Source organism: Phyllostomus discolor, chromosome 4 (genome assembly GCF_004126475.2).
Source record: "Phyllostomus discolor isolate MPI-MPIP mPhyDis1 chromosome 4, mPhyDis1.pri.v3, whole genome shotgun sequence".
Lineage (NCBI taxonomy): Eukaryota > Metazoa > Chordata > Mammalia > Chiroptera > Phyllostomidae > Phyllostomus > Phyllostomus discolor.
The window spans coordinates 98,982,620-99,007,845 of NC_040906.2; the positions used below are offsets into that span (position 1 = coordinate 98,982,620).

Sequence of the window (25,226 nt, forward strand, 5' to 3'; positions counted from 1 at the left end):
GTTGCAGCACTACTCTTAGGGTCTGGATTTTCGGTTCTGCCACAATCCTTGGTCCCCTTCTTTCACATATGCTGAAGTATGTTGGTTGTTTGCTCCTGTACTCCAATAGATCGGCCAGGATTTTCTCCCCTGTGCCGAGGGAAGCCAAATCTGCTCCTTCCTACTCTGACACCATCTTAGAGTCCAGATTTTGATTTTTTGCATTCTTTCTTAGGTCTGATCACCCAGGGGAACCTGCTCTTTCTAGCACAGCAGGGCTGTACCACTCTCTGTCATTGTTTCAGGCTTAAGTCAGGCAGGGGAAGTAAGGCAACCAAGAGATTAGGGGTCTTCTTGCAGACAGAATGAGGACTCAGGCTATGCCAAAGCCGAGGGGTGAGGGTTCATCACCCCCTTTTGCTACAGCCCCCCCAACGTCCTTCCCTGAGGGTCCCCATGTGACCATGCCTGTCTTGGGTCATCCCTCACTTGAGGAACTTTACCCGTCATTGGCTAACTGGTCAGGCTCAGGACCAAGCAGGGTGAAGTAAAAGGGGGCAGAGGAAGCATCCCCTGCCAGGGAGATAAGCTTTGTATCCTTAGTGGCTTATGGTCCTAAGGTCTCTCACTCAGCCTTAGCCATGGGGGTTACAGCTTCTGAAACTAGGCAGGGCAGATCCCAAGATAATATTGCTATTTTCCTTTCATAGATTAAGAAATTGAGGCACACAGAGCTAAAGTAACTTGCTCCACATCAAATAGCTAATAAGTAAAAGAGGTACCATTGAAGTAAGCAATAAGGCTTTAGAGGCTTCTCTTATTGCCTTTATATTATTCTTAAAACTACAGAAAGAGTTCCAGCAAAGATGGAGACTAAATTTTTCCTGCTACCTAAAACAACCCCCAAAAGTTCAAAGTAGACTAAACAATGGCTCTTAAGACATTGGACATGAAGTAACAAAGGGCAGTGATCCCTGAAAGGCAAAAATCAAAGAGTGTGAGCTCTAAAAGTACCCAAGCCTACGACCTGGAGAAAGCCTCCAACAGAAACCCAGGCAGAGCTTGGTAGTCTCCCCAGTCTCCCTGATTTCACAAGATGGTGCAAGAAGTCTGGGGAGACCAAAAAGATTAAATTTCATGTGTCGGAATACTTAGGAGGAAAGAGCTGACCAGAGAGAGCTCCAGAGATCTACAGAGGGTCCCTACTTGGTCAAGTACTGATCAGGGCATGCCTGTGAGCAAAATACCTGAATCTAAGGAAAGAATCACCTGAAAGGTTAGAGGGAACAATCTCTATACCAGGAATAGTTCTTGCTTACAATTCACAACTAAGTAAGTGGTAAACAGAATGTCTGTAAATTAGGTTAGGTGACAAGTTATAATGACAAATATAATCTATATTAATACTATAGTAGATTACATATTACAGTTCAGTACTACAAGCAAGTATAGGTCTAAAACTATGAGTTTATAAACTGAAATTACTGTACTTACACTGACCACACAACTCTCAATAGACTCTTTGGCATAAAGACATTAGTTCTTAAGTTAAACAAACTATTCTAATAAAAGCTGTGCCATATTCTAGCTGAGAAACATTAAATTTGGTGAGCCCACTTTACTCCTTCCAAAACCTAGACAACAGTATATGTCTCAAAAGATTGTTAGAAGGACTAAATAACTTAAAGCATGTAAATCCTTTAGCAGAATCTCTAGACAAAGTAAGAATTCAAAAAACATTTCTAGCCTGGAAAAGAGTAAATTGGATGCAAATTCAGATGGAATTTTAAGTAGAATAAAAACATTAATTACATTATTTATTCAATCTTTAGAGAGATACACTTGGAAATATATATGAATAAATCATTTTGCGATGAATAAACATTTTAGGGCCTGGATAACACAAAGGAACCAACAGACATTTTCCATAACAAATCTAGTGTAAAAAATTCTTCTTTATTTTGGTCAATCACAAGTACTACAAAGTGCCTACTTTCCTATAAATGAGGCCACAAGGGTCACTTCAAAAACTTGTTCCCAAAGACTACATCCAGTTATAGAAATAATCTATGGCCACAATTTCATATAACGAAGATAAATATATACATACAAGTATACACAGCATTTAAAAGCCTGTGTTTTGTTTCTAAAAAATTCTAGTTGGGAGTTAGGGCTTGAAGAACCTACTAGGGTTGGTAATTATCAAAGCTGAGGGGTACATTAAAATTCATTGTATTGTTGTCCTTCTGTGTGTGTGTGTGTATATATATGAAAAGATCTTAAACATTTAAAACAATGTCAAAGGAAAATGACATTACTAGAACATTTTATCAGATTATATATAACATTCTTATTTTTACATAAAATACATTAGGTCTTACAACTGACAATTATCCCCGGCTTTTTCTTTATTTTTTCCACAAACATGTATCAGAGTTTTCCTTGACTAACATAAGCATTGGCCACTGAACTGACTTTAAATTTACAAACTTGGGACCTATGTTTAATTCTGAGAAAATCAAGTATTTTGACATTGGAGAAAAAAGTTCCTATCCACAACTCTCATAATTTTAGAAAAATATGCTATAATCAGTTTCAACAGGCTGGAAAGGTCAATTATCAAAACCAAACTGAGCTGTTATCACTGACCTAAACTTACCCAAAGAGAGTTTCTCAGAGGAAATATTTTATTTAACACTTTTCCCCTTCAAAGAGTAGGAGAGCTGAGGTAATGTAACTTAGCCAATTAAGTTTCCACCTCCTTTTGTTCTTTTTCCTCCTTCGCAGCCTCAGAGACCTCAAGTGTATTCAGAGCTAAGGTAAAAATGACTGATTGCAGGTGGGGCAATGTAGACGTACAGGGGTCCATGTCCCACTGTTTTTGTTAGAGCAGAGATTGCAATCTGGCAGTCTGGCTCACAAGAGTATCTACTTCGACACAAGAGTGATTTTGTGAATTCACATTAGTTGCTAATGTTTAACAGGACAGCAGAGAAAACAGAATGGAAGGTTAGAACTGGAGTGGTACTCCCCAGTTCCTTGTGAGTAGTAGGGCTGTGGTAATGGTTCCTGCAGGCATGGATAAGCCTCTTCATTCTGTTGATGAAGAAAATGAACCCTAAGAGGACTTATCAAAGAACAGCTGTGCAAAATATCTTAGATTAAAAAATCCTTAGTTTTCATTGTGTTTTAAAGTTCATGGAAACATTGCCCCCTTAACTGGTAGTTACCTAATTTTGTGATCATTGTACTCATTTGTTCCTATGAGAATTTAGTAAAATCTATCCCCAGGCATACACATCTTAGTTATTAAGCATTTATTTTTGGCTGACAGCTCTGGAGGGAGCTTTAGGGGATGGAGGGATCAAGCAAAAAAGGACTCAACAATGCAGTGATTGTGAGGAGAGGAGGGAGGGAGGAGGAAGAGTGTATAAGGGGTATAAATAGTGATGAAAATACAATAAAAGAAAAAGTTTAAAAATATTTTCAACTTCATATATATGTGTGTGTGTGTGTGTATTCAGTTTCATGTTCTGCAAATTGATTCAATCCGCCAAAAGAATAAACAGAAATTCAGAAAAAATATAAAATGTCATCAATTCATTTGTTCACCAACTTCCTCTGAACCAGCCAGTTTACATTTTTAAATATATTTTATTGATTATGCTATTACACTTGTCCCATTTCCCCCTCTTCACTTCCCTCCACCCTGCATACCCCCTCCCACCCACATTCCTCCCTTTTAGTTCATGTCCATGGTCATACTTATAAGTTCTTTAGCTTCTACATTTCCCATACTATTCTTACCCTCCCCCTGTCTATTTTCTACCTACTATTTACACTACTTACTCTCTATACCTTTTCCCCTTCTCTCCTCCTCCCACTCCCCTGTTGCTAACCTCCCTGCGATTTCTATTTCTGTGGCTCTGTTCCTGTTCTAGTTGCTTGGTTAGTTTGTTTTTGTTTTGATTTTAGGTGTGGTTGTAAACAATTGTGAGTTTGCTGTCATTTTACTGTACACGGTTTTTAGCTTCTTTTTCTTAGATAAGTCCCTTTAACAATTCATATGATAAGGGCTTGGTGATAATGAACTCCCTTAACTTGTCCTTATCTGTAAAGCACTTTGTCTGCCCTTCCATTCTAAATGATAGCTTTGCTGGATAGAGTAATCTTGGATGTAGGCCCTTGCCTTTCATGACTTGGAATACTTCTTTCCAGCCCCTTCTTGCCTGTAAGGTCTCTTTTGAGAATCAGCAGAGAGTCTGATGGGAACTCCTTTGTAGGTGACTGTCTCCTTGTCTCTTGCTGCTTCTAGGATTCTCTCCTTCATTTTAATCTTGGGTAATGTAATTATGATGTGCCTTGGGGTGTTCCTCGTTGGTCCAACTTCTTTGGGACTCTCTGAGCTTCCTGGACTTCCTGGAAGTCTATTTCCTTTTCCAGATTGGGGAAGTTCCCCTTTATTATTTGTTCAAGTAACTTTTCCACTTGTTGTTCTTCCTCTTCTACTTCTGGTACTCCTATAATTCAGATGTTGGAACATTTAAAGGTGTCCTGGAGGTTCCTAAGCCTCTCCTCATTTCTTTGAATTCTTGTTTCTTCATTCTTTTCTGGTTGGATGTTTCTTTCCTCCTTCTGGTCCACTCCAACGATTTGAGTCCCATTTTCCTTCCCATCACTATAGGTTCCCTGTACATTTTCCTTTATTTCACTTAGTGTAGCCTTCATTTTTTCATCTAATTTGTGACCAAATTCAACCAATCCTGTGAGCATCCTAATTACCAGTGTTTTGAACTGTGCATCTGATAGTTTGGCTATCTCTTCGTTGCTTAGTTGTATTTTTTCTGAAGCTTTGATCTGTTCTTTTGTTTAGGCCATTTTTTTTCTGTCTTGGCGCACCTGTTATGTAGTGAGGGGTGGAGCCTTAGGTGTTCACCTGCAGGGGTAACCCATGTTACCGTATGTGGGGGAGGGGTCTGAGAGGGAACAATGGTATTTGCTCTGCTCTCTTTCAGATTTCAGTCACTTCCCACACTTCCCCAAGCAAATCTGGCCCTTCTCCTGTGAGGCTGGCAGTTCCTCCCAGCAGTCAATCCCCACAGGTGTTTTTAATTGGTGTTTTGAGGCTTTATTTCCCCACAATGGAGCTCTGGGCTGCATGGTTTGTCTTGCTCCCCAATTGTTCCTCCTCGTTCATCTGCATGGGAATGTGGGACCATCCAGTCTGCCACTCGCCTTGTACACCACACCCCTCCACACTCTGCCGCCTCACTGGGTCTGCCTGCTGCCACCTTGCATGCCCGGGGTCCACCAGTCACCATTTTTTTTTTCCGAAACCCCTCTCTCCCTGGCTGCCCGACTCTGCCCCTCCTAACAGTCTGGATGAATGTGTCTACTTTAATTCCTTAGTTGTCAGACTTCCATACAGTTCAATTTTCTGTCAGTACTGGTTGTTTTTTGTTTCTAAACTGTTGCTGCCACTATTTTGGTTGTGTGAGGAGGCACAGTGTGTCTACCTACACCTCCATCTTGGCCGGAAGTCTCTGTTTACATTTTGAGAATAATGACAAAATGTCACTTGACCTAAACTATTAGACTTTTAAAAGGATGTCATGAAAAGATTTCTATAGGAAACCCTGGCTGTTGTAACTCAGTGGATTGAGCACCAGCCTTCGAACCAAAGGGTAGCCAGTTTAATTTCCAGTCAGGGCGCATACCTGGGTTGCAGGCCAGGTCCCCAATAGGAAGCACAGAAGAGGCAACCACACATTAATGTTTCTCTCCTTCTCATTCTCTCTCTTTCCCCTTGGTCTAAAAGTAAAATAAATAAAATCTAAAAAAAAAAAAATTCCTAAATGAAGCAAAAATTAAACTTAAAATTGAAATTTAAAAAGAATACTGTGATATAATTTTAAAATAAAGTAAATTTTAAATTAATAAGGAAACAGCATATTCACTGAGAATATTTATTCTACCACATTATAAATATTTACTGAGTAGCAAAATAAAGATGATAGTTTAACAGGTATTTTGCAGACCAAGTAGCTGACAATCTATATTAGGTATTTGAAAAGAAATATCAATTAAATGCTGACAACTCAGAAGACAGTCATTAGGATAGTGAAGAAACGTGTTTAAAATGACCTTTTGGAATAATATGTGGATTCTTCTTCTATATGGTATTTCCCTAAACACTGTGTTTGATTTGTCTGGAATGATCGCATAAAAACTCCCACAGTCAGTTAATGCACATTTGTCCTTTAAAATGTACCTTACACAACAGTTTTCTGAGAAGCGTTTTCAGATCATCTTTGTTCCATGCTTTCGTCTGTACCTTGAACATCTTTCTATTGTGACATCTATCACACCATAATAAAATTTCTTTATGAATGTTCTTCTACTAGGCAGTGTATTTCTTGAAGATAAGACAATATCTCATTTATTCTGTATGCCAAGGGCCTTACTGTGCCCCAAACTACCATTCAGCGGATATTTATTTGAAATAATCTCCGGGGACAGAGGGAAACATGGTACTTCACACCTGATTGGAGAAACACCAGTTTAAGAAACCAAGTCCAGTTCCATGAAAATGTTATTCCAATTGGAAATTATTACTAGAAATTAGTTTTTACCTACAGGGCTTACTTTTTACCATTAAGATAAAAAGACAAAATTTAAAAATATCATAGATCTGACAGACATATTAGCAAATAATGATTTTAGTGGAGAACTAAGGATCAGTTGTCATAAACAGCTTAAATTCTACTTCTGATACTATGCAACACTGAGAAAAATCATCAAGAATTACCCACTTCAACATATCTTTCTCCATACAGAAGAATATCTAAAAGCAGGTCATAGAAATTAAAGTGTAAATGAAAAATGAAGATGTTGCTAAATCCAAGCAATGATTACCACAGACACTAGCATGATTGACTCTAATTTAAAATTAAAACCCTGAGGTCCCTGCTGATCAAATTAACTTTTCATCGACTATGAAAAGGCTCAGGAAGCATGGCAAATCAATGGTTTTCTACATCTGACAAAGTCTAATCAAAATTTAATCTGATACACACACAAAGATAAACACACTGGGTTTAACAAATATTCCAACATATTCCAAAAGGATGTGTGTTTTAGTTTTCTTGATTTTAGCTAATTAAAAAAAAAACCCTGGAGCTCAGGGAAGTGAATTACTTCAAATTCTGAATGAAACCTTTTGTACTACGAACAATGATTTCTTTTTTAATGGTAAGAAAAATGTTACTTCATTTTTTTAACAGAAAGATATTCACCAAGGCAATCAAAGAAGTTATAACGATTTTTTTTAAATGAATGCAGCCCCATTAAGCAGCCTGCTGGAACATAGTATAAAAAGAATTGACACATATTGGCTTTTTCAAGTGTGGGTGCCCTGGTATTCTTGGGATTTTTCACCCACTCATATGAGTCAGTTTTATATAACACTGTAACATATAATTCCCCTCCTACTCACAATCCAACACTTCAGAGATAACAACTCACCATTAGTTATTTAAGGAATATGGTAACTAGGGACAGTTTGATATTTTATAAAATTTGCAAACAACCAAATTATTACTATGTCAGCAACCAGCTCCTTGGCTTCCAAAGAAGGATTCCAGTGTTTTTTAGTAATAGTTTGGGGGAATGTGTTAAAATATGTAAATTGTTTCACACACCCAATACCATAAATTTATTTAAAAATCTAGATGTTTTACCAAGTATTACTCATTTTTGTACATAGAGAATATCAAGTAGTTAGGCAGTGATTTAGCAATTACATTCTTATAAAGGAATTATTTCTATGACTACTAAAGATAGTTAAGTAGCAGGATTCCAGAAAAGTAGGATTGATTTTGTTTTCTTCACAGTATATCAAATATTCCATTTCTGAAGGGTAATGTATAAAATCAAATAACCACAAATATAAAGGTAATGTTTAACTGTTGATATTAAAGATTTTTTTTCACTTACAGCCTTACTAGAAAACAGTGATTCCATGAGTAGTTTGAAAATCATCACTATACTAAGACACTTTCTATTAAATTATTTATCATGATGAGATAACTTTAATTTTATTTCATTGGAAAGAAGGAGACTCCAAAGAAAGCAAGAAAGCAGATAATAAATGATGTAATTTTTTAAAATATATTTGATTGATTATGCTATTACACTTGTCCCATTTCCCCCCTTCACTCCCCTCCACCCTGTACACCCTCTCCTACCCACTTCCCCCCCTTTAGTTCATGTCCATGTGTCATACTTATAAGTTCTTTAGCTTCTCCATTGCTCATACTATTCTTACCCTCCCCTGTCTATTTTCTACCTACAATCTATGCTACTTATTCTCTGTACCTTTTTCCCCTTTCTCCTCCTCCCACTCCCTTGTTGCTAACCCTCCAGGTGATCTCCATTTCTGTGATTCTGTTCCTGTTCTAATTGTTTGCTTAGTTTGTTTTGGTTTTGCTTTAGGTGTGGTTAATAATTGTGAGTTTGCTGTCATTTTGCTATTCATGTTTTCCTTAATCTTCTTTTCTTAGATAAGTCCCTTTAACATTTCATAAAACAAGGGCTTGGTGATGATGAACTCCTTTAACTTGACCTAATCTGAGAAGCACGTTATCTGCCCTTCCATTCTAAATGAAAGCTTTGCTGGATAGAGTAATCTGGGATATAGGTCCTTGTCTTTCATGAGTTGGAATACTTCTTGCCAGCCCCTTCTTGCCTGTAAAGTCTCTTTTGAGAAATCAGCTGACAGTCTGGTGGGAACTTCTTTGTAGGTGACTGTCTCCTTATCTCTTGCTGCTTCTAGGATTCTCTCCTTCATTCTGACCTTGGCTAATGTAATTATGATGTGCCTTGGTGTGTTTCTTCTTGGGTCCAACTTCTTTGGGACTCTCTGGGCTTCCTGGACTTCCTGGAAGTCTATTTCCTTTGCCAGAATGGGGAAGTTCTCCTTTATTACTTATTCAAATACATTTTCAGTCTGTTGCTCTACCTCTTCTCCTTCTGGTACCCCTATAATTTGGATGTTGGAACGTTTAAAGATGTCCTGGATGTTTCCAAGCTTCTCCTGGTGTTTTTGATTTCTTATTTTTCCATTCTTTCCTGTTTGGTTGTTTTTTTCTTCCTTCTGGTCCACTCTATTGTTTTGAGTCCCAGTTTCCTTCCCATCACTATTGGTTCCCTGTGCATTTTCCTTCATTTCTTTTATGGTAACCTGCGTTTTTTCATCTAATTTGTGACCAAAATCAACCAATTCTGTGAGCTTCCTGATCACCAGTGCTTTGAACTGTGCATCTGATAGGTTAGCTATCTCTTGGCCCCTCAAAAGGATGAGTTCTGGGGCAGTGATTTGTTCTGTTTGAGCCATATCTCTCTCTCTCTCTCTTTTTTTTTTGGTCTGGTCCTCTTGTTACAGTGAGGGGCAGAGCCTTAGGTGTTCACCAGGGCTAGGCACCCCAGTAGCTACATTGTGACATTGTGAGGGCTGGGTCAAGAGGGAACAATGGCGGTAGCTCCGTTCTTCATGGGACCTCAGTCCCTTCTCTGGGATCCTGGGTTTTGCGCTCTGCCCTGCTCCACAATCACCGCTTCCCTGGGTCTGCCAGCTGCCGCTTGCATACTCAGGGTCCACCCACTGCGATCTTGCATGCCCCAGATGCCTCATGTGCTCCCCATTGCCTTTTGCGCCCAACTCTCCTTGCTCTCTGAGCCAAGACCCGTGCCCGGCTGCTTGTCTCCACCCCTCCTACCGGTCTGGATGAACGGGTCTATTTCAACTTCTTGGCTGTCTGACTTCCATTCAGATAAGTTTTCTGTCAGTTCTGGGTGTTATTCTGCCTCTAAATTGTTGTTGTTCCAATCTTGGTTGTGCGTGGAAGTACGGTGCATCTACCTATGCCTCCATCAAAATGTCTTTCTTAATTTTTATCATTTATCCAAGTCATCTTCTACATCCAAACAAGCTGCCATTTTTCGGGCCTATATTTCAAGGTAGGCACCAAATAAAAATTCTGAGCGTGGCCCCAGCCCTCCTCGGTGGGCCTCGGAGCACTGGCCCAGGCTGTGTGTGCCCGTGGCACTCCGTGAGTTTGTGCGTCCATTGTCGGGTGCACCCGTCTGTCCAGCCATGGCACCCGGCTGCCATCAGCCTGACTCGGCAGGGCCTCAGGGAGCAGGCAGGAAGGGGGATGGGCTGGACCTGGCCTGGGAGGGAGGGGAAGGGAGGAAGAGAGGAAGGGAATGCAGGAGTGGGTGGAACAGACCGGCAAGGATGTAATTTAAAATACCAAATAGATATAAAAATCAATCTCCTCCCTTAGAAACTCATAGTACTATGGAGAAGCGCAACTGTACATCTAATAGAAAACTAATTTAAAATTAAAAATATTGTAGTAGATGACCTCATAGAACATAAGTCATTTCTATCTTATACAGTCTACTCAAATTTGACATGACTTCGTTTAAAGCCCACAGATGTAACACAGAACTTGGAGTTATTCAGGGTACTCACATTGCTGCTATAAGACTTTTTTTCTTTCTGGTCTTGAATCATGGCATGTCAGAATCTACAGTAAAACTGAATGTCATGTCGACATTACACAATAACGTGAAGCTGCAATCTTCCCATGGAAGTCAGGGAAAGTAAAATAAAATACCTGCCTTAGAGTGAAGCAGAAATAGGTCCAACTCTCAACTACATCTTTTATTATCTTATAAGTTGTATATGTCAGACAAATTATCCTGAGAGTTCACTAAAATAATGAGATATTGGTAAATTTGTTATAAATGAACCTCTCTGAGCTTTAGTTTCTTAATGGGTAAAAGAAAGTTCGTAATAAGTACATACCTCACAGGGATGTAACCTTATACATACGGGTGCTTCTATCATATACTTTTTTTTTTAATATTGAATTTACAAACCTACTCATTCCCATGCCCTAAGAATGTATACTATTCAATACTACTAGTAATACATTTTTATTGTGGATATATGTTACATAAAATATTTCACTTTAATCATTTTAAGTGTATAATTTCAGTGGTATTAAGAACCTTCTCATTGTTGTATAGCCATCACCACTATCCATCGTCTGTACTTCCTCAGCATTTCAAACTGAAAGTCTGCACAAATTAAACAATAACTCTACATTACCTTCTTCCTCTCCCCAGCCCTTAGCACTTACTATTCTAGGGGCAGAAATTCAATCTACGATCAACCAAACAAATAAGGATTATAACACTACAAAAGCAGTACAGTTAAACCTTGGTTCTCAAACAGTTCAGTCTTCAACCAAGTTGTTCACAGAAAAAATGCTCAGTTATCTAACAAGACTTCGGGTCTCAATTCTCTACCCAGCAATCCTTTCATGCTGTTACCTGTATGAGCAATCATGCATCTTTCAGGCGACAAAAAAAAAAAAGGAGACTCTGTTTTGAACAAAATGCTTTTCAAACAGTTTTCCAATACAAATTAAGTCTGAGAACCAAGGTTCCACTATATATCTAAATGTGGAATATAACAGAAAATCTTCAGTTTTAGGAGAGAAAAGAAAACAATGGAAGATTTTAGGCTGTCATCAAGTGATACCTTGATGACAAAAGAATACAAATTACTACAAAATCATCTCATACTTTAGACTTTCTGAAAAAGCCTAAAATACCACAATGTACTCTCTCCTGTCATACAAACACATAGTACAAACTGTTCTACCAGAATTTTCAGAAGAAATGAAATATAGTTTATTTTATAGAACACCATCTATACATCTATGTAAAAATGACAGTGTGCCATGTTAATCCTAATAATTCATTCAGTGACAAGCATCTTACATCTTATCCAATGTGATTAAGTAAATGACATATAGCAAAGCTTCTTATTCAACTGTATACTGAAAACTTATTATACTAATAAGTGTCATTTACTTTTAACCATGTATATCTAGATACAGATATAGAAATAATAATTTAATAAATACCTAAGTAATGCATCTAACACTGAATAAGGTAGAGCACAGATTCACAAGTTAAAAGCACAGTTATTTATCGTCTTTGAAAACTAGACAAAACAAATAGATGGTTTAACAAAAAACACTAAATATTAAAAACAGCAACAATAACAACAACAGAAGGAATATAACCAGAAAGAATACTTTGGCTACGCATCTCAGGGAAACAAAACAAAACAGCAGAACACAGTTCCAAAGTAAAGGGGATACTTGCATTGCCAAGTCAAAAATCCTTTCTTTGCATCAGCAAGAGGATAGGTAGACAGATTAAATATTTCAGAGTCCAGTCTAGCTACTAGGAGAAGTAAAGGAGGCAAAGCTCAATCACAAACCCCAAATGGTTGGAAAGCAAAGGGAGGCCAGGACAGGTGTGAGAAACTCTGCATGGCTGGATATCCTGCTATGTTTATTTCAAAAGAAATATATCGCACACAAAAAACAGTGTCATAAACAAAATAGCAAGTAGGGACGGGAAGAAGCTTTCCTCCTTGAATTATGAGTAGCAATTTAAAATGAGCAACAATGCTACAAATATAGGAAGCTATGGCAAGAAACATAAACAAATTAAATGTGAACTGACAAGTTCGAGAAGTAAAAGAAAAATAAACACCACTGAACTGAAAACCAATGGAAATAGAAGAGAAAACAGGCACTGGTAAAAACAGAACACACAGGACAGGACCCAAAGGAAATTTTCAAAGGGAATAAAAGGCCAGAAGAGTTTTAGAAAAAAATAAATTAAGAAAGAAAAACACAAATTGTTAACATAGATGACAGGCCAAGAGGAATCAACAAAACATAAGCATGCTTGGTATCTTCAAAGTAGAAAATCAAAATAAAGGAACTGAAAAATTGTTCTCAGTGTAATTCAAGAAGTTTCCAGAAATAAAAGAAAAATATAAACTACAGATTAAAGTAATGTACTACATCCACACATATAAGCATCAACACCAATGCATATTCTAGTACTGACTATCAAAATGGGTAAGAAAACAAAACAAATGAATAACCGTTAAGGACAGAAAAATGAGGCTGCCCTCAGACTTGTCTACAACAAAGGGTGGAGCAATGCCTACAACATCAACCAGAAAAGAAAGTGGGACTAAGAAATTTCTTACCTAGTCAATTTGTCATTTAGTATAAACTCAGTGAAAGGACATATTTAAAATGTAAGAAATTGGGGAAGTGACTTCCCATTGGACTGTCTAAAAAACTTTGAGAAGATAATTGAAACCAAAGAACACTCTGCTGAAACAAAATAAACTGAAGGGAAGCAGTGAAATAATTTAGCTGTTTAAATAATGAGTATACAGAAAAGAAGAGTTATAGGCAGTGACACAGAAATTACATACCTAATTGAGTGAAGAAGCAAAAAAGCAAAAATCATTTAAATTTGGTAAAAAATAAATATTTTATAAGAACAAATTGTAAGTATTTTTAAAGATACAAAGATGAACATCAAGAAATATTAACCAGTTAATATGATGTGCTGAGAAAGAGGGTCAGAAAGGGAGAAAAAGGCAATATACCAAATGTTATTACAAAAAATTGGGAATAAGAAAACACAGCCTAATAAAATAGAGAACCAAGTATATTGTATAAAGCTATAAATTATAAAGATTATGAATGGATTCAAACTCCAAGCCCTTCAATTACTAAAAGTGTACATTAAACATGAACACTTAATTGCACAGCCATATATCAGGTAGGGCAAAACTAGGTTTACAGTTCTATGTGAAACAGAGTCTATTCTTGTATTACTGTTTATTAATTATTGTATTATTTTCCATATGAACAACTGTAAAGCTGCTTTTGCCCCACTCTGTATTTAGTGGATCATCTAGTGATTATACAGTAACATGGTTTTAGGAACAGAAACCATAACAAATACTATGATGACAGAATTAAAATATATAGCTTTAATGTCAGTGAATAAAAGTGAGATTAATATTATTTAAAAGAAAAGACAAACTGAAGTGAAACACAAAGTGAAATCTAACTTTGGAACTTAACTAATCTAAAGGAAGTATCTCAAAAATGTTGAAAACAGAAGACAGTTAAAGGCATCCTAGGAAAACATGGTCAGAGTGGTTGGGATAGTAATCACACAAGACTAAGTTTAGAGTACAAAAGGAAAGAATTAAGTAATTTTATAAGGGTATTTTATAAAGACAAAGAATATAATCCCAAATGAATGAAAATTTAACAGTAAGATTTCTGCTCTCAGTACTATAGTGGTTTAAATATTCTGAAAACACTCCCCTTTACAAATACCTGAAATGCTAAATGAGATAAAATAGTATCTTTTAAAATGCCTAAGTTCTGAAGAAAATCAAGAAAAATGTACAATGGGCAGAAACAAAAGAGAAAGTCAAACACAAAGTGATACCTGCATAATAAAGTCACAGGACACAATGAAAGTGCCTGCAGAACTATCAACAGGGAAACTCAAGATTTAATAGCAAGCAGGGTGATAGAAATAGGTCTTAGATCTACATAAAGTAAACAGTGGAAATGAGAATCCTAAACAAAACTTAAGCCTAAAAATGTTACAAAAAGTAAAAATGAAAAACGGGTGACAATAGGGAAGGAGATGTATAGCAAAAGGGAAATAGATGTATACATATATGGTCAATTGCATTTTCACAAGGATGATGAAATAATTTATGAAAATAGACTTTTTTACATGTCACAGTGGAATAAATGGTATCAGTATGAAAGAAAACTGAACCTACAACTCTTATCTCACCATATACACAAAATTAATTTCAAATAAATTTTATATAAAAAAATAAAAGCTAAAACTGTAAAGCTTCCAGTACAAAACATAGAAGACCATATTGTTGTAAGAAAACACTTCTGATGACATTAAAAGTACCAACTATATAAAAAACTTGACAAATTAGATTCTATCAAAATTAAAATTTGCTGTTATCAAAGGATACCATAAGGAGAATTAAAAGGCAAACTATAGACTTGGAGAAAATACGCATAATACATATATCTGGCAGAGGTCTTGTATACAGAATATAAAAAGAATTGCTTCAAATCAATAATAAAAAGACAAACAACAATTAAAGCATGAGCACAACATTGATATACATTATATATAGTAAAACAAATACTATATATATTTTAACATATATACTGCCAATAAGCATAGGGAAAGATGCCAACATCATTAGTAATTAGGGAAATACAAATCATAATACAATGAGCTATCCCTTGAAGACTGATTCATTTTGAATGACTAAAGATAAAAAGTGGACAATACCAAATGTTTACAAAAACCTGGAGCATCTACAACTCTCATACTGTATATTGCCAATAGGGAAAAGTTGGACAGTTTTCTTACTAAGATAAACAGACACCTACCCTAAAACCTAGCAGGAGAATTAAAAATATGTCCATAAAAGACTTATCCAAGAATGTTAACACCATCATTGTACATTCGATTCCTAAACTAGAGCCATGCTCAATGTATCTCAGTAAGTGAATGAAAATTGTCCTATATTCAGAGATCAAAATAACATATATGAATCTCAAAAACATGTTGAATAAGATAAGTCAGACACATATAATCTGCATAATTCTGTTTGTAACAAGTTCTAAAACAGACAAAAAGTAAGCTATGGTAAAATACAGAATTATAACCCACTGAATATAATAGGAATCCATGAGTCCATCCTGAGGATGGATAAATGGATGGATACATGGATGGATGGATAAAGACAGTGGTCAGGGAGATTCACTGTAGGGGCAGAAGAGAAGGCTCCTCCTTAAAGCAAAATGTCAATAATAAATCATCATTTTAGAACTGTCATGGGAAAAGTTATTTTGAACAAGAATCATCTGTGGATAATATATCCAAGAACAAAAATTAGATAAGAAGCAGCATATTTGCTTCTTGGGTAGTTGTTTGCTAAGTAGGCAATAATTTTACAAGAGCAAAGTAGTAACTATATGATAAAGAAACCACACACTTTGAGTAGCAATCAAAATTAATATTTCCAGTAAGAGGCTGACAAATACAATGTGCCTTCAAAAGCAATATCCTGAGAAGGACAGAACCTAGATCTCACTTAATGAACTAATCCAGAAAGGATTACATAATCTAAATATTATCATAATAAAACATTTAAAAATTGAGACATTCTATAAAATAAACTCGCCTATATTCTTAAAAAAAAATGCCAGTGTCATGAGAGACTATGGATCTTATATTAAAAGAAAAGAGTTAAAAATGATATTATTGGTATAACTGACAACATACATATAGAAGTTAAATTTCCTGATTTTTAGTTACTGTTATACTTTCAAAAATAACTTTTTATTTAAAATTTTTTTAAAGTTTATATATTGATTTTGAGAGAGAGAGGAAAGAAAAGTAAGAAAGAAACAAGGATTTATTGCTTGATCCATTTATGTATTTATTAGTTGATTTTTCTTTTTTTAAATGTATTTATTGATTATGCTATTACAGTGGTCCTATTTTTTTCCTCCCCTTTATCCCCCTCCACCCTACATTCCCACTCCCACCAGCATTCCCCCACCTTAGTTCATATAAGTTCTTTGGCTTCTCCATTCCCCATACTATTCTTAACCTCCCCCTGTCTATTTTCTACCTGCCATCTATGCTTATTCCCTGTACCTTTTCCCCCAATCTCCCCCTTACCCCTCCCTGCTGATAATAACCCTTCATGTGATCTCCAATTCAGTGATTCTGTTCCTGTTTTAATTGTTTGCTTAGGGTTTTTTTTTTTTATTAGGTTCAGTTGTTGATAGTTGTGCATTTGTTGTCACTTTACTGTTTATACTTTTGATTCAACATCTTTTTCTTAGATAAGTCCCTTTAACGTTTCATATAAGGGCTTGTTGATGATGAATTCCTTTAACATTACCTCATCTGGGAAGCACTTTATCTACTCTCCCATTCTAAATGATAGCTTTGCTGGATCGAGTAATCTTGGTGTAGGTCCTTGCCTTGCATGACTTGGAATCTTTCCAGCCCCTTCTTGCCTGAAAGGTTTCTTTTGAGAAATCAGCTGACAGTCTTATGGGAACTCCTTTGTAGGTAACTGTCTTTTTCTCTTGCTTTTAAGATTCTCTCTTTATGTTTCATCTTGGGTAATGTAATTATGATGTGCCTTGGTGTGTGTTTCCTTGGGTCCAATTTCTTTGGGACTCTGAGCTTCCTGGACTTCCTGGAAGTCTATTTGCTTTGCCAGATTGGGGAAGCTCTCCTTCATTATTTGTTCAAGTAAGTTTTCAGTTTCTTGCTCTTCCTCTTCTCTTCCTGGCACCCCCATGAATCGGATGTTGGAAAATTTCAAGTTGTCCCAGCGGCTACTAAGCCTCTCCTCAGTTTTTGGAATTCTTGTTTCTTTATTCTGTTCTGGATGAATATTTATTTCTTCCTTCTGCTCCAAACCGTTGATTTGAGTTCTGGTTTCTTTCCCTTCACTGTTGGTTTCCTGTACATTTTCCTGTATTTCAATTGCACAGCCTTCACTTCTTTCCCTATTTTGTGGTCATACTCAACCATTTCTGTGAGCATCCTGATTACCAGTGTTTTGAACTCTAAATCTGATAGATTGGCTATCTCTTCATTGCTTAGTTTTATTTTTAAAGCTTTAATCTGTTTCACATGGGCCATATTATTTTTTTGTCTTGGCACACCTGTTACATAGTAAGGGGCGGAGCCTTATGTATTCACCAGGGAAGGACAACCCATGTCTCTACACTGTGGTGCTGTATGGGGGGGTGGGGGGTCTAAGAGGGAACAATAACACTTGCTCAGCTCTTGGCTGGCTTTCAGTCACTTCTCCCACTACCCACAAGCAAGTCGGGCCCTTCTGGTGCTGATTCCCTGGGTGGGCGGGGGGTTAGATTTGTGTACGTTCCAGGACCCTGTGGGTCTCTCCAATGGACTCTTCCTGTGAGGGTGGGAATTTCTCCTGCCACCACAACCCCCACAGGTTTTTACACTCAGAGGTTTTGAAGTTTAGTTTCTGCATGGGAACTCTGGGTTGTGTGACCTGTCTTGTTTCCCACTTGTTCCTCCCAGTTTATCTGTGTGCAAATGTGGGACCAACTGGTCTGCCAGCTGCTGCCTCACCCTGGGTGCCTGGCCTGGTCTGCTAACCTGCCCTGGTCCACCAGCCACTGAGCGTCCTCTCCCCCCAGCTGCCTGTCTCTGCCCCTCATACCAGTCTGGATGAATGTTTCTTCTTCAATTCCTTGGTTGTCAGGCTTCCATACAGTTTGATTTCCTGGCAGTTCTGGTTATTTTTTTGTTTTTAAATTTGTTATTAACTTTCTTTTGGTTGTGCAAAGACGCAAAGTATATCTACCTACACATCCATCTTAGCCAGAAGTCCTATTGGTTGATTTTTCTATGTGCTCTTATCTGAGATTGAACCTACAACCTTACCTATTGGGACAATGCTCCAACCAACTGAGCTACCCAGCCAGGGCTAAAAATAATACTTTTTTCTGTAAGTTGAAATTACTTCCAAATCAAAATTAAAAAAATAAAGAGAGTATCAAGTAATTATAAAAATTACATTCTGGTGATAGATGTCAGATCAGTGGTTGCCTAATTCAGGAGAATGGTGATGATTGGAAAGAGGCCTATTCTGGAGAATGAAAGTGTACTATATCTTGTCTGAGGTGTTTTAAAACACAGGTGCATGCATATGTCAGAATCCACTGAACTATACGCCTAAAACCTGTGCATTTTATAAAATTAATTATACCTAATTTCTTTAAAAGACAGAAGATAACAATGTTTAGCATGAGATAAAAATTAATAATCTCAATTCATAATCATAAACCTACCTAAAAATAAATGTGAGGTTTTGAATTTAAACTGCCTATGACCTGGAAAACACTAAACTTAAGAACTTGATTTTGCAAATCCTCTTTAAAGGAATTTACCCATTCTCTAGGTCTCTTCCAGACTTCCAGAGATTAAATATTAAAACTAAATTTTTAAATATTAAAACTAAATTTTTAAAATTAGGTAATACATTGGGAAGTGAACCATCATATCGATAACAAAAAGCTTCCGAAGGACTTTAGATATGTAAAATAAGTATGTGTAAATATTTACAGAAATAAGAGATAGAATAAAACATGGCAAGAAACAAGATACTATCTATCTACATAATCTGGTAGATAGGAACTGTATATTCTAGAATTTAATAATAATCTATAATCTGACAAGAACAGAAAATAAAATGTTCTCATTCATTCCCCAATTACAAGAAAGGACTGACTGTTCTTTGACATTAGTTAGCTAATCCCTTAACTATACTGTGAAATTCAGCAAATCCATAAACACTCCAGCTTTTTAAAAGCCTCTGAACCTCACCAAAGCCTGATACAATACCAACTCTTTGCTTTGTTTCAAGATCCTGTATCTAACAAGGATAGTTCTCCCTTGCTTATTGAGTAATAAATTAAACTTTATTCCAGACATACTGAATGGGTTTTAGTTTTAGGTATTTTCAGTGGTGGTATCTTCCTTAAGGGAATTCAAAGGTTTATTTAACAGCAAATGATAGGACTAGAATAAGAATATGGGTAAACAAAAAGTATCCACCTGAAGCACAGAAATTTTAAAAATGAAGAGGAGAAGAAAAAGAAGAGATAGTGGGACACCAAGAAAAATTCCAACAACTGGAATTAAGGAAGAAAAAAAAGGGGGACAAAGTAATTTTTTGAAGAGACAGTAACTAAGAATTTTCCAGAATTAATGAATGACATCTACTTGAGGATTAAGCTATAAATACAAAGAAAACCACTCCTAGGAATACCATAATAAAACTTTTGGATACCCAAACAAAGAGAAAATCTTAAAATAATCATTCACATTCATGGATTAAAATACTCTATATTTTAAATATATCAATTCTACCCAAACTGATCTACAGATACAAAACAATCCCAACAACTTTTTTGGTGAAAATTGATAAGTGATATCCATAATTTAGAGGCAATGCAAAGAGCCAACAATAATAAAAAAAAATTTTTAAATGAAGCTATATGCTACCTTATACCAAAATAGCTTTATAAATTTACAGTAATTTAGAAGTATGGTACCAACAAGAAGACTGGCAATCAGACAAATATTAATAAAACAAATAAATTATCTATATCTACACTGTCCCATATGCTAGCCACTAGACACATCTGGCTATTTAAATTACATTAATTAAAATTAGCTAAAACTAAAAATTCAGAGGAGGGTAAAAGGATGATAAATGGTGAGGGAAGGAGACTTGACTTGGGGTGGTGAACACACAGTACAATATACAGATGATGTCTTATAGAACTGCACACCTAAAACTTACATAGTTTTATTAACCAATGTCACTCCAATAAATTCAACAAAAATGAAAAAATTCAGTCTTTAGTTACACTGGTCACATTTCAAGAACTCAGTAGCCATGCATACCTAATAACTATGAAATTAAACAGTAAAGATACAAACATTTCTACCATAGCAGAAAGTTCCACTAGAGAGCACTTATCTAGAAAGATACACATAAGATAACTTGATTTATGACAAGACACCCTAGTGCAGTGGAGAAAACTTGGTCTTTTCAAAAAAGTGTGATGAGTCAATCAGACATCCATATACAAAATTAAATAAATAATCAGTAACTAATCAAGCCTGCCCCTTAACTCATGCCATGTAAAAAATTCAAATCCAGGTGGACTGTGGATCAAATTTGTAAAAAATAAAACAGTAAAGTTTTTCGGACAAAACATGGGAAATTATCTTCACAACCTTGAGGTAGACAAATATTTCTAAAATAGGGTGCAAAAAATGTCAGGCATAAAAGAGAAACTGATAAAGAGTATTTAAGATGACATTAAAATTGAGAACATCTCCTTACAAGACATTATGAAAAGAGTGAAAAAGTCATAGCCTGAGAAAAAGTATTTGCAACATGTCTACCTGACAAAAGACTCAATAAAAATATAAATCTCACAAAAGACTCCTAGAAAACAACAAGAAAAGGGTAGACAGAAAACCCAGTAGGAAAATGGATAAGACATGAATGAGCGCTTAACAAAAGAGAATGTCCAATGGCTAATAAGTATATGAAAATGTGTTAAACTTCATTTGTAATCAGAAAGATGTAAATAAAAACCGCAATAAATATTACTACATAATTACCAGAATACCTAAAATGAAATTAAATATAGACAGTATCAAGTGTTGGTAAGGATATAGTATAACTGGAACTCTTAGACACCATCAATAGAAGTATAAATTGGTACAATCACTTTAAAAAATGTTTGGATGAGTTTAGGGGTTGAACTATGCCCCCCAATTCCTATGTTGAAGTCCTAGAACACATTGCCTCAGAATGTGAACTAATTTGAAAATACGATTATTGCAGATCTAATTAGTTAAAATGAGGTCATTGGGGTGGTCTCTAATCCAATATAACTGGTATCCTTTTAAAAAGGAAAAATTTTGGCCTGGCAGGTATGGCTTGGTTTGTTGGAACATTGTCCCATATCCTAAGGGCTGTGGTTTGATTCCTGTCAGGGTGCATGCCTGGTTGCTGGTTCAAAACCTTGTCTGGGAATGTGCAGGAGGCAATGGGCTGCTGTTTCTCTCTCACATTGATGTTTCTCTCTCTCTGCCTTTCTCTCTCCTTCCCTCTCTCGTTCTAAAAGCAATGAAAAAAAATGTCCTTTGTTGAGGATAAAAAAATGTGTTAGGGGAAAATTTTGACATGAATAGAAGGAAAATGATGTGAAAAGCCATTGGAAATGGCTGTGTAGACAGCCATCTACAAGTAAAGGAGTAAGACTTAGAGGAGAACCTTTCCAAACAACCTTGGGAAGAAATCAATCCCAGCAAACCTTAATTTCGGACTTCTAGCCTCTAGAACTGCGAGGCAATAAATTTCTGTTGTTTAAGCCATCTACTTGTGGTAGTTACTTCATTAAGACAGACCTGGCAAAATATACTTAGTAGTATCTACTTAGTGGAATACATGCATATTTTATGACCCAACAATTTCTCTCCTTGGTATACGTACAAGAGAAATGTTCCTACATTTACCAAAAGATCTGTATAAGAATGTTCATAGTGTTGTTTTTATAAAAGCTCGAAACTAAAAACAACCCATATGCTCATTAGCTGTAGACTCAATATAAGTAAATCATGGTACATTTACACAATAAAATTTTATAATATATGGAAATGCAAATGAAACAACTACAACCAAATATAACAATGTGGAAGGATCTCACAATGATGTTGAGTGAAAGAAGTCAGACACAAAAAAGTATATGTGTATATATACACATATATAAGTACATAAACATATATATTTATATGTGTGTATATATATAATTACAATGATATCGTTGAACATGTAAAAGTAATTTATGGTGTTAGAAGTCAGGATAGAGGTGCCTCTGGAGAGGAGACAGGTAGTAGTGATTAGGAGGGGGCAAGAAGAAGATTTCTGGGACACTAGTAATATAATTCTATTTCTTGATCTGGGTGATGGCTATTCTGTGAAAATTCTTCAAGTTGTACACTTATGATCCTCACACTTTTCTTAGTTTTTTACAAGTTGAGTAGATGAGTTAAACAGCATAATCATGTACTATAAGAGGGATCTTTAAAAACAGACATAATGTAACACAGAAAATATAAGAAACACTAAATAGTTGGGAGTGAAAAGGTCAAGTATAAGTCTAATTCAAATTGCAGAAAATAATTCAGAGAATCCGTAAGAATCAATATTTGAAGAAGCAATAACTGAGAATTTTTCAGAATCAACATGATACAAATCCCAGATTAAAAATGTACAGTAATCCCAAATAGGATTTAAAAAATACTAAATAAATTATAGTGAAACTGCAGAACTCCAAAGACAAAGAGAAAAACCTTAAAATAACATACAGACAAGAGATCTACAAAGCAATGAAAATTAGAGTAATTCCTTAGTGGGGTTTTGTTAACCCCCTCCCCCCAATAATACAATGAACACACTTACACCACCAGATTCACTCTGTTAACATTTTGGCTGACCCATTCAAAGTTTTTCTAAACGTACACAGATCCTTCCCTTTCATGAAAATGTAGAAAGTAGGATGAAGATAGTAGGATTCCCCCCCACTCTCAAATTCTTTATCATCCCAGAACAAGAACATTCTTCTATTCAACTGCAATACCATTACCTCACCTAAGATAATCAACATTAATTCAGTAGCATCACTATAATACAGCCCAGATGAAATTTTCCCAGTTATCCTAAAAAATGTCCTCTAAAGTTTATCTTTCCACTTATCCAGGACCTAATCAAAGTTTATGCTTTACTTTCAGATATTCTAGCTCTTATTTATCTCTCAATTGAAAACATTCTCACCACTGCCCTAGGATTTTCATGACATTGAATCATTTGAAGACTTAAGGTCAATTGTCCTGAAAAAATGGCCTACATTCTGAACTGGTTTGACTGCTTCCTTATGATTACCAGCTCAAGTATCTCCAGAAAGAACACTGCTAAGGAATGTTGCATATGTCCCATGCACCACATTATGCCTGAAGGTGTCCTGCTACTTGGCAATATTAATATTAGTCATTTTGTAATTTTTTATTTTGTAATAAGTCACCTGTAGGATAATATTTTGAGACTCAAGAGCACATTTTTTCCTGTCAACTGTAGAAACCAGAAGACAGCAGACTATAACTTCCAAAGTGCTAAGAAAAAAATATAGCTATCGAAGTAGAGCTATATGCCAACCAAAATATCACTCATGAATAAAGGCAAAATAAATTATACCCTGAAATTATTATTTCATGATGCAGCAAAATAAAATTAATGGAAGACTCTGTACACACACACACACACACACACACACACACACACACACAAAGCTGTGCACAGAGCTTTGTTTTTTATACATTTGCCAGGGATTTAACATTTTTAGCATGTCTTCAAAAAAAATACCTTACCTGCCATCTCTTCTAAGGGCAAAAGTAATGCCGTCTTTCTGAAAAGGAAGCAGCTTTGCTCTTAGTTTGTCAGGCAAATAATCCAGCTGTTTATAAGATTTACTTGTCAAACAGGAAATCTGATATGCAAGAGGCTTTTTTATATTATGAAGTCTAGGCATGATGATCCTAAAAATTAAAGAAATCACAAAAGGGAAGGGATTGGGAAAATAGATATTACTAAGTGTATGAGAGAATTAAACAAATAATATTAACATATTTATCTTAAACATACTGAGACTACTGAGTCTTAATAAACTATCTACATAGATATAAATTAAATCATGTTCCCAGAGTAAGCTACTAGAAAATTTAAAGCACTGAGTCAAAAAACAATTACTTAATTCACTATCTAAAAACTCAGCATCCTGTATTTCATTTGTATTTGTAATTGAGCCATAATATAGCCATAACCCTGTTTTAATAAGCAATAAATACATTACTTAAAAGTTATAAATCAACTACATTTTTTACCAACTGAATAACTTAAAGGAAAAATTTGCTATAAAAGAGGAATCTTTCATAATTTATAGATGTACATTTTTATATCACACCATATTTTCTAAGATTGGAATGAATCTTAAGAATTCAACAAGTATTTATTAATTTGAAAATAGGCACTACAAGCCACAATCTGGAGAAGGACCACACCTTCACAGAGGGGAGACCAAAAATAAACAAGATATTAACTACTGTACAGTACTAATATTATAACACTTAGGGCAATGGCCACTTCAGTTAGGCTGTCCAGCAAAAGCCTCTCTTAGGTTATGCTTGGTCTACAGTCTTAAGATGGGACAGACACAGCCAGGTTCAAAACTAAGAAGAGCAGTGCCAATAGACAGCATCAGCAAAGGGCCTGAGTTACGAAATAGCTCAGTATTTTCTAGCAACAGAAAGGAAGCCAATGTGGCTGAAACAAAAGAAAGAACAGTATGAAATGAAGATATTCAAGAGTCAAATCACATAAGACCTTGATAAGGGCTTCGGATTCTATTTTAAGAATGAAAGGCTGCCGAGGTTCCCAAGATGGCTGCAGAGTAGCTGGAAGCTCCGTCCACTTGCTCCAAGCTCGGGACAGGTCTTGCCCCTAAACCGCAGAACGATCAACTCGAAAATCCTGCTGAGTGTGAGAGCAGGAGTGACCATGTGTGCAGATGACTGTGCAGGTGGTCAAG

At 36.0% G+C, this 25,226-nt stretch overlaps 1 protein-coding gene across 1 annotated transcript in view; it reads right to left on the reverse strand.

Moving 5' to 3' along the window:
- ZRANB3 (zinc finger RANBP2-type containing 3) overlaps window positions 1-25,226 on the reverse strand; it is a 241,038-nt gene that overhangs the window by 196,759 nt on the left and 19,053 nt on the right. Inside the window, 1 exon segment of the mRNA XM_036023662.1 lies at window positions 24,010-24,177. Coding sequence (XP_035879555.1) covers window positions 24,010-24,170 — 161 coding nt within the window. The 5' untranslated portion in view covers window positions 24,171-24,177.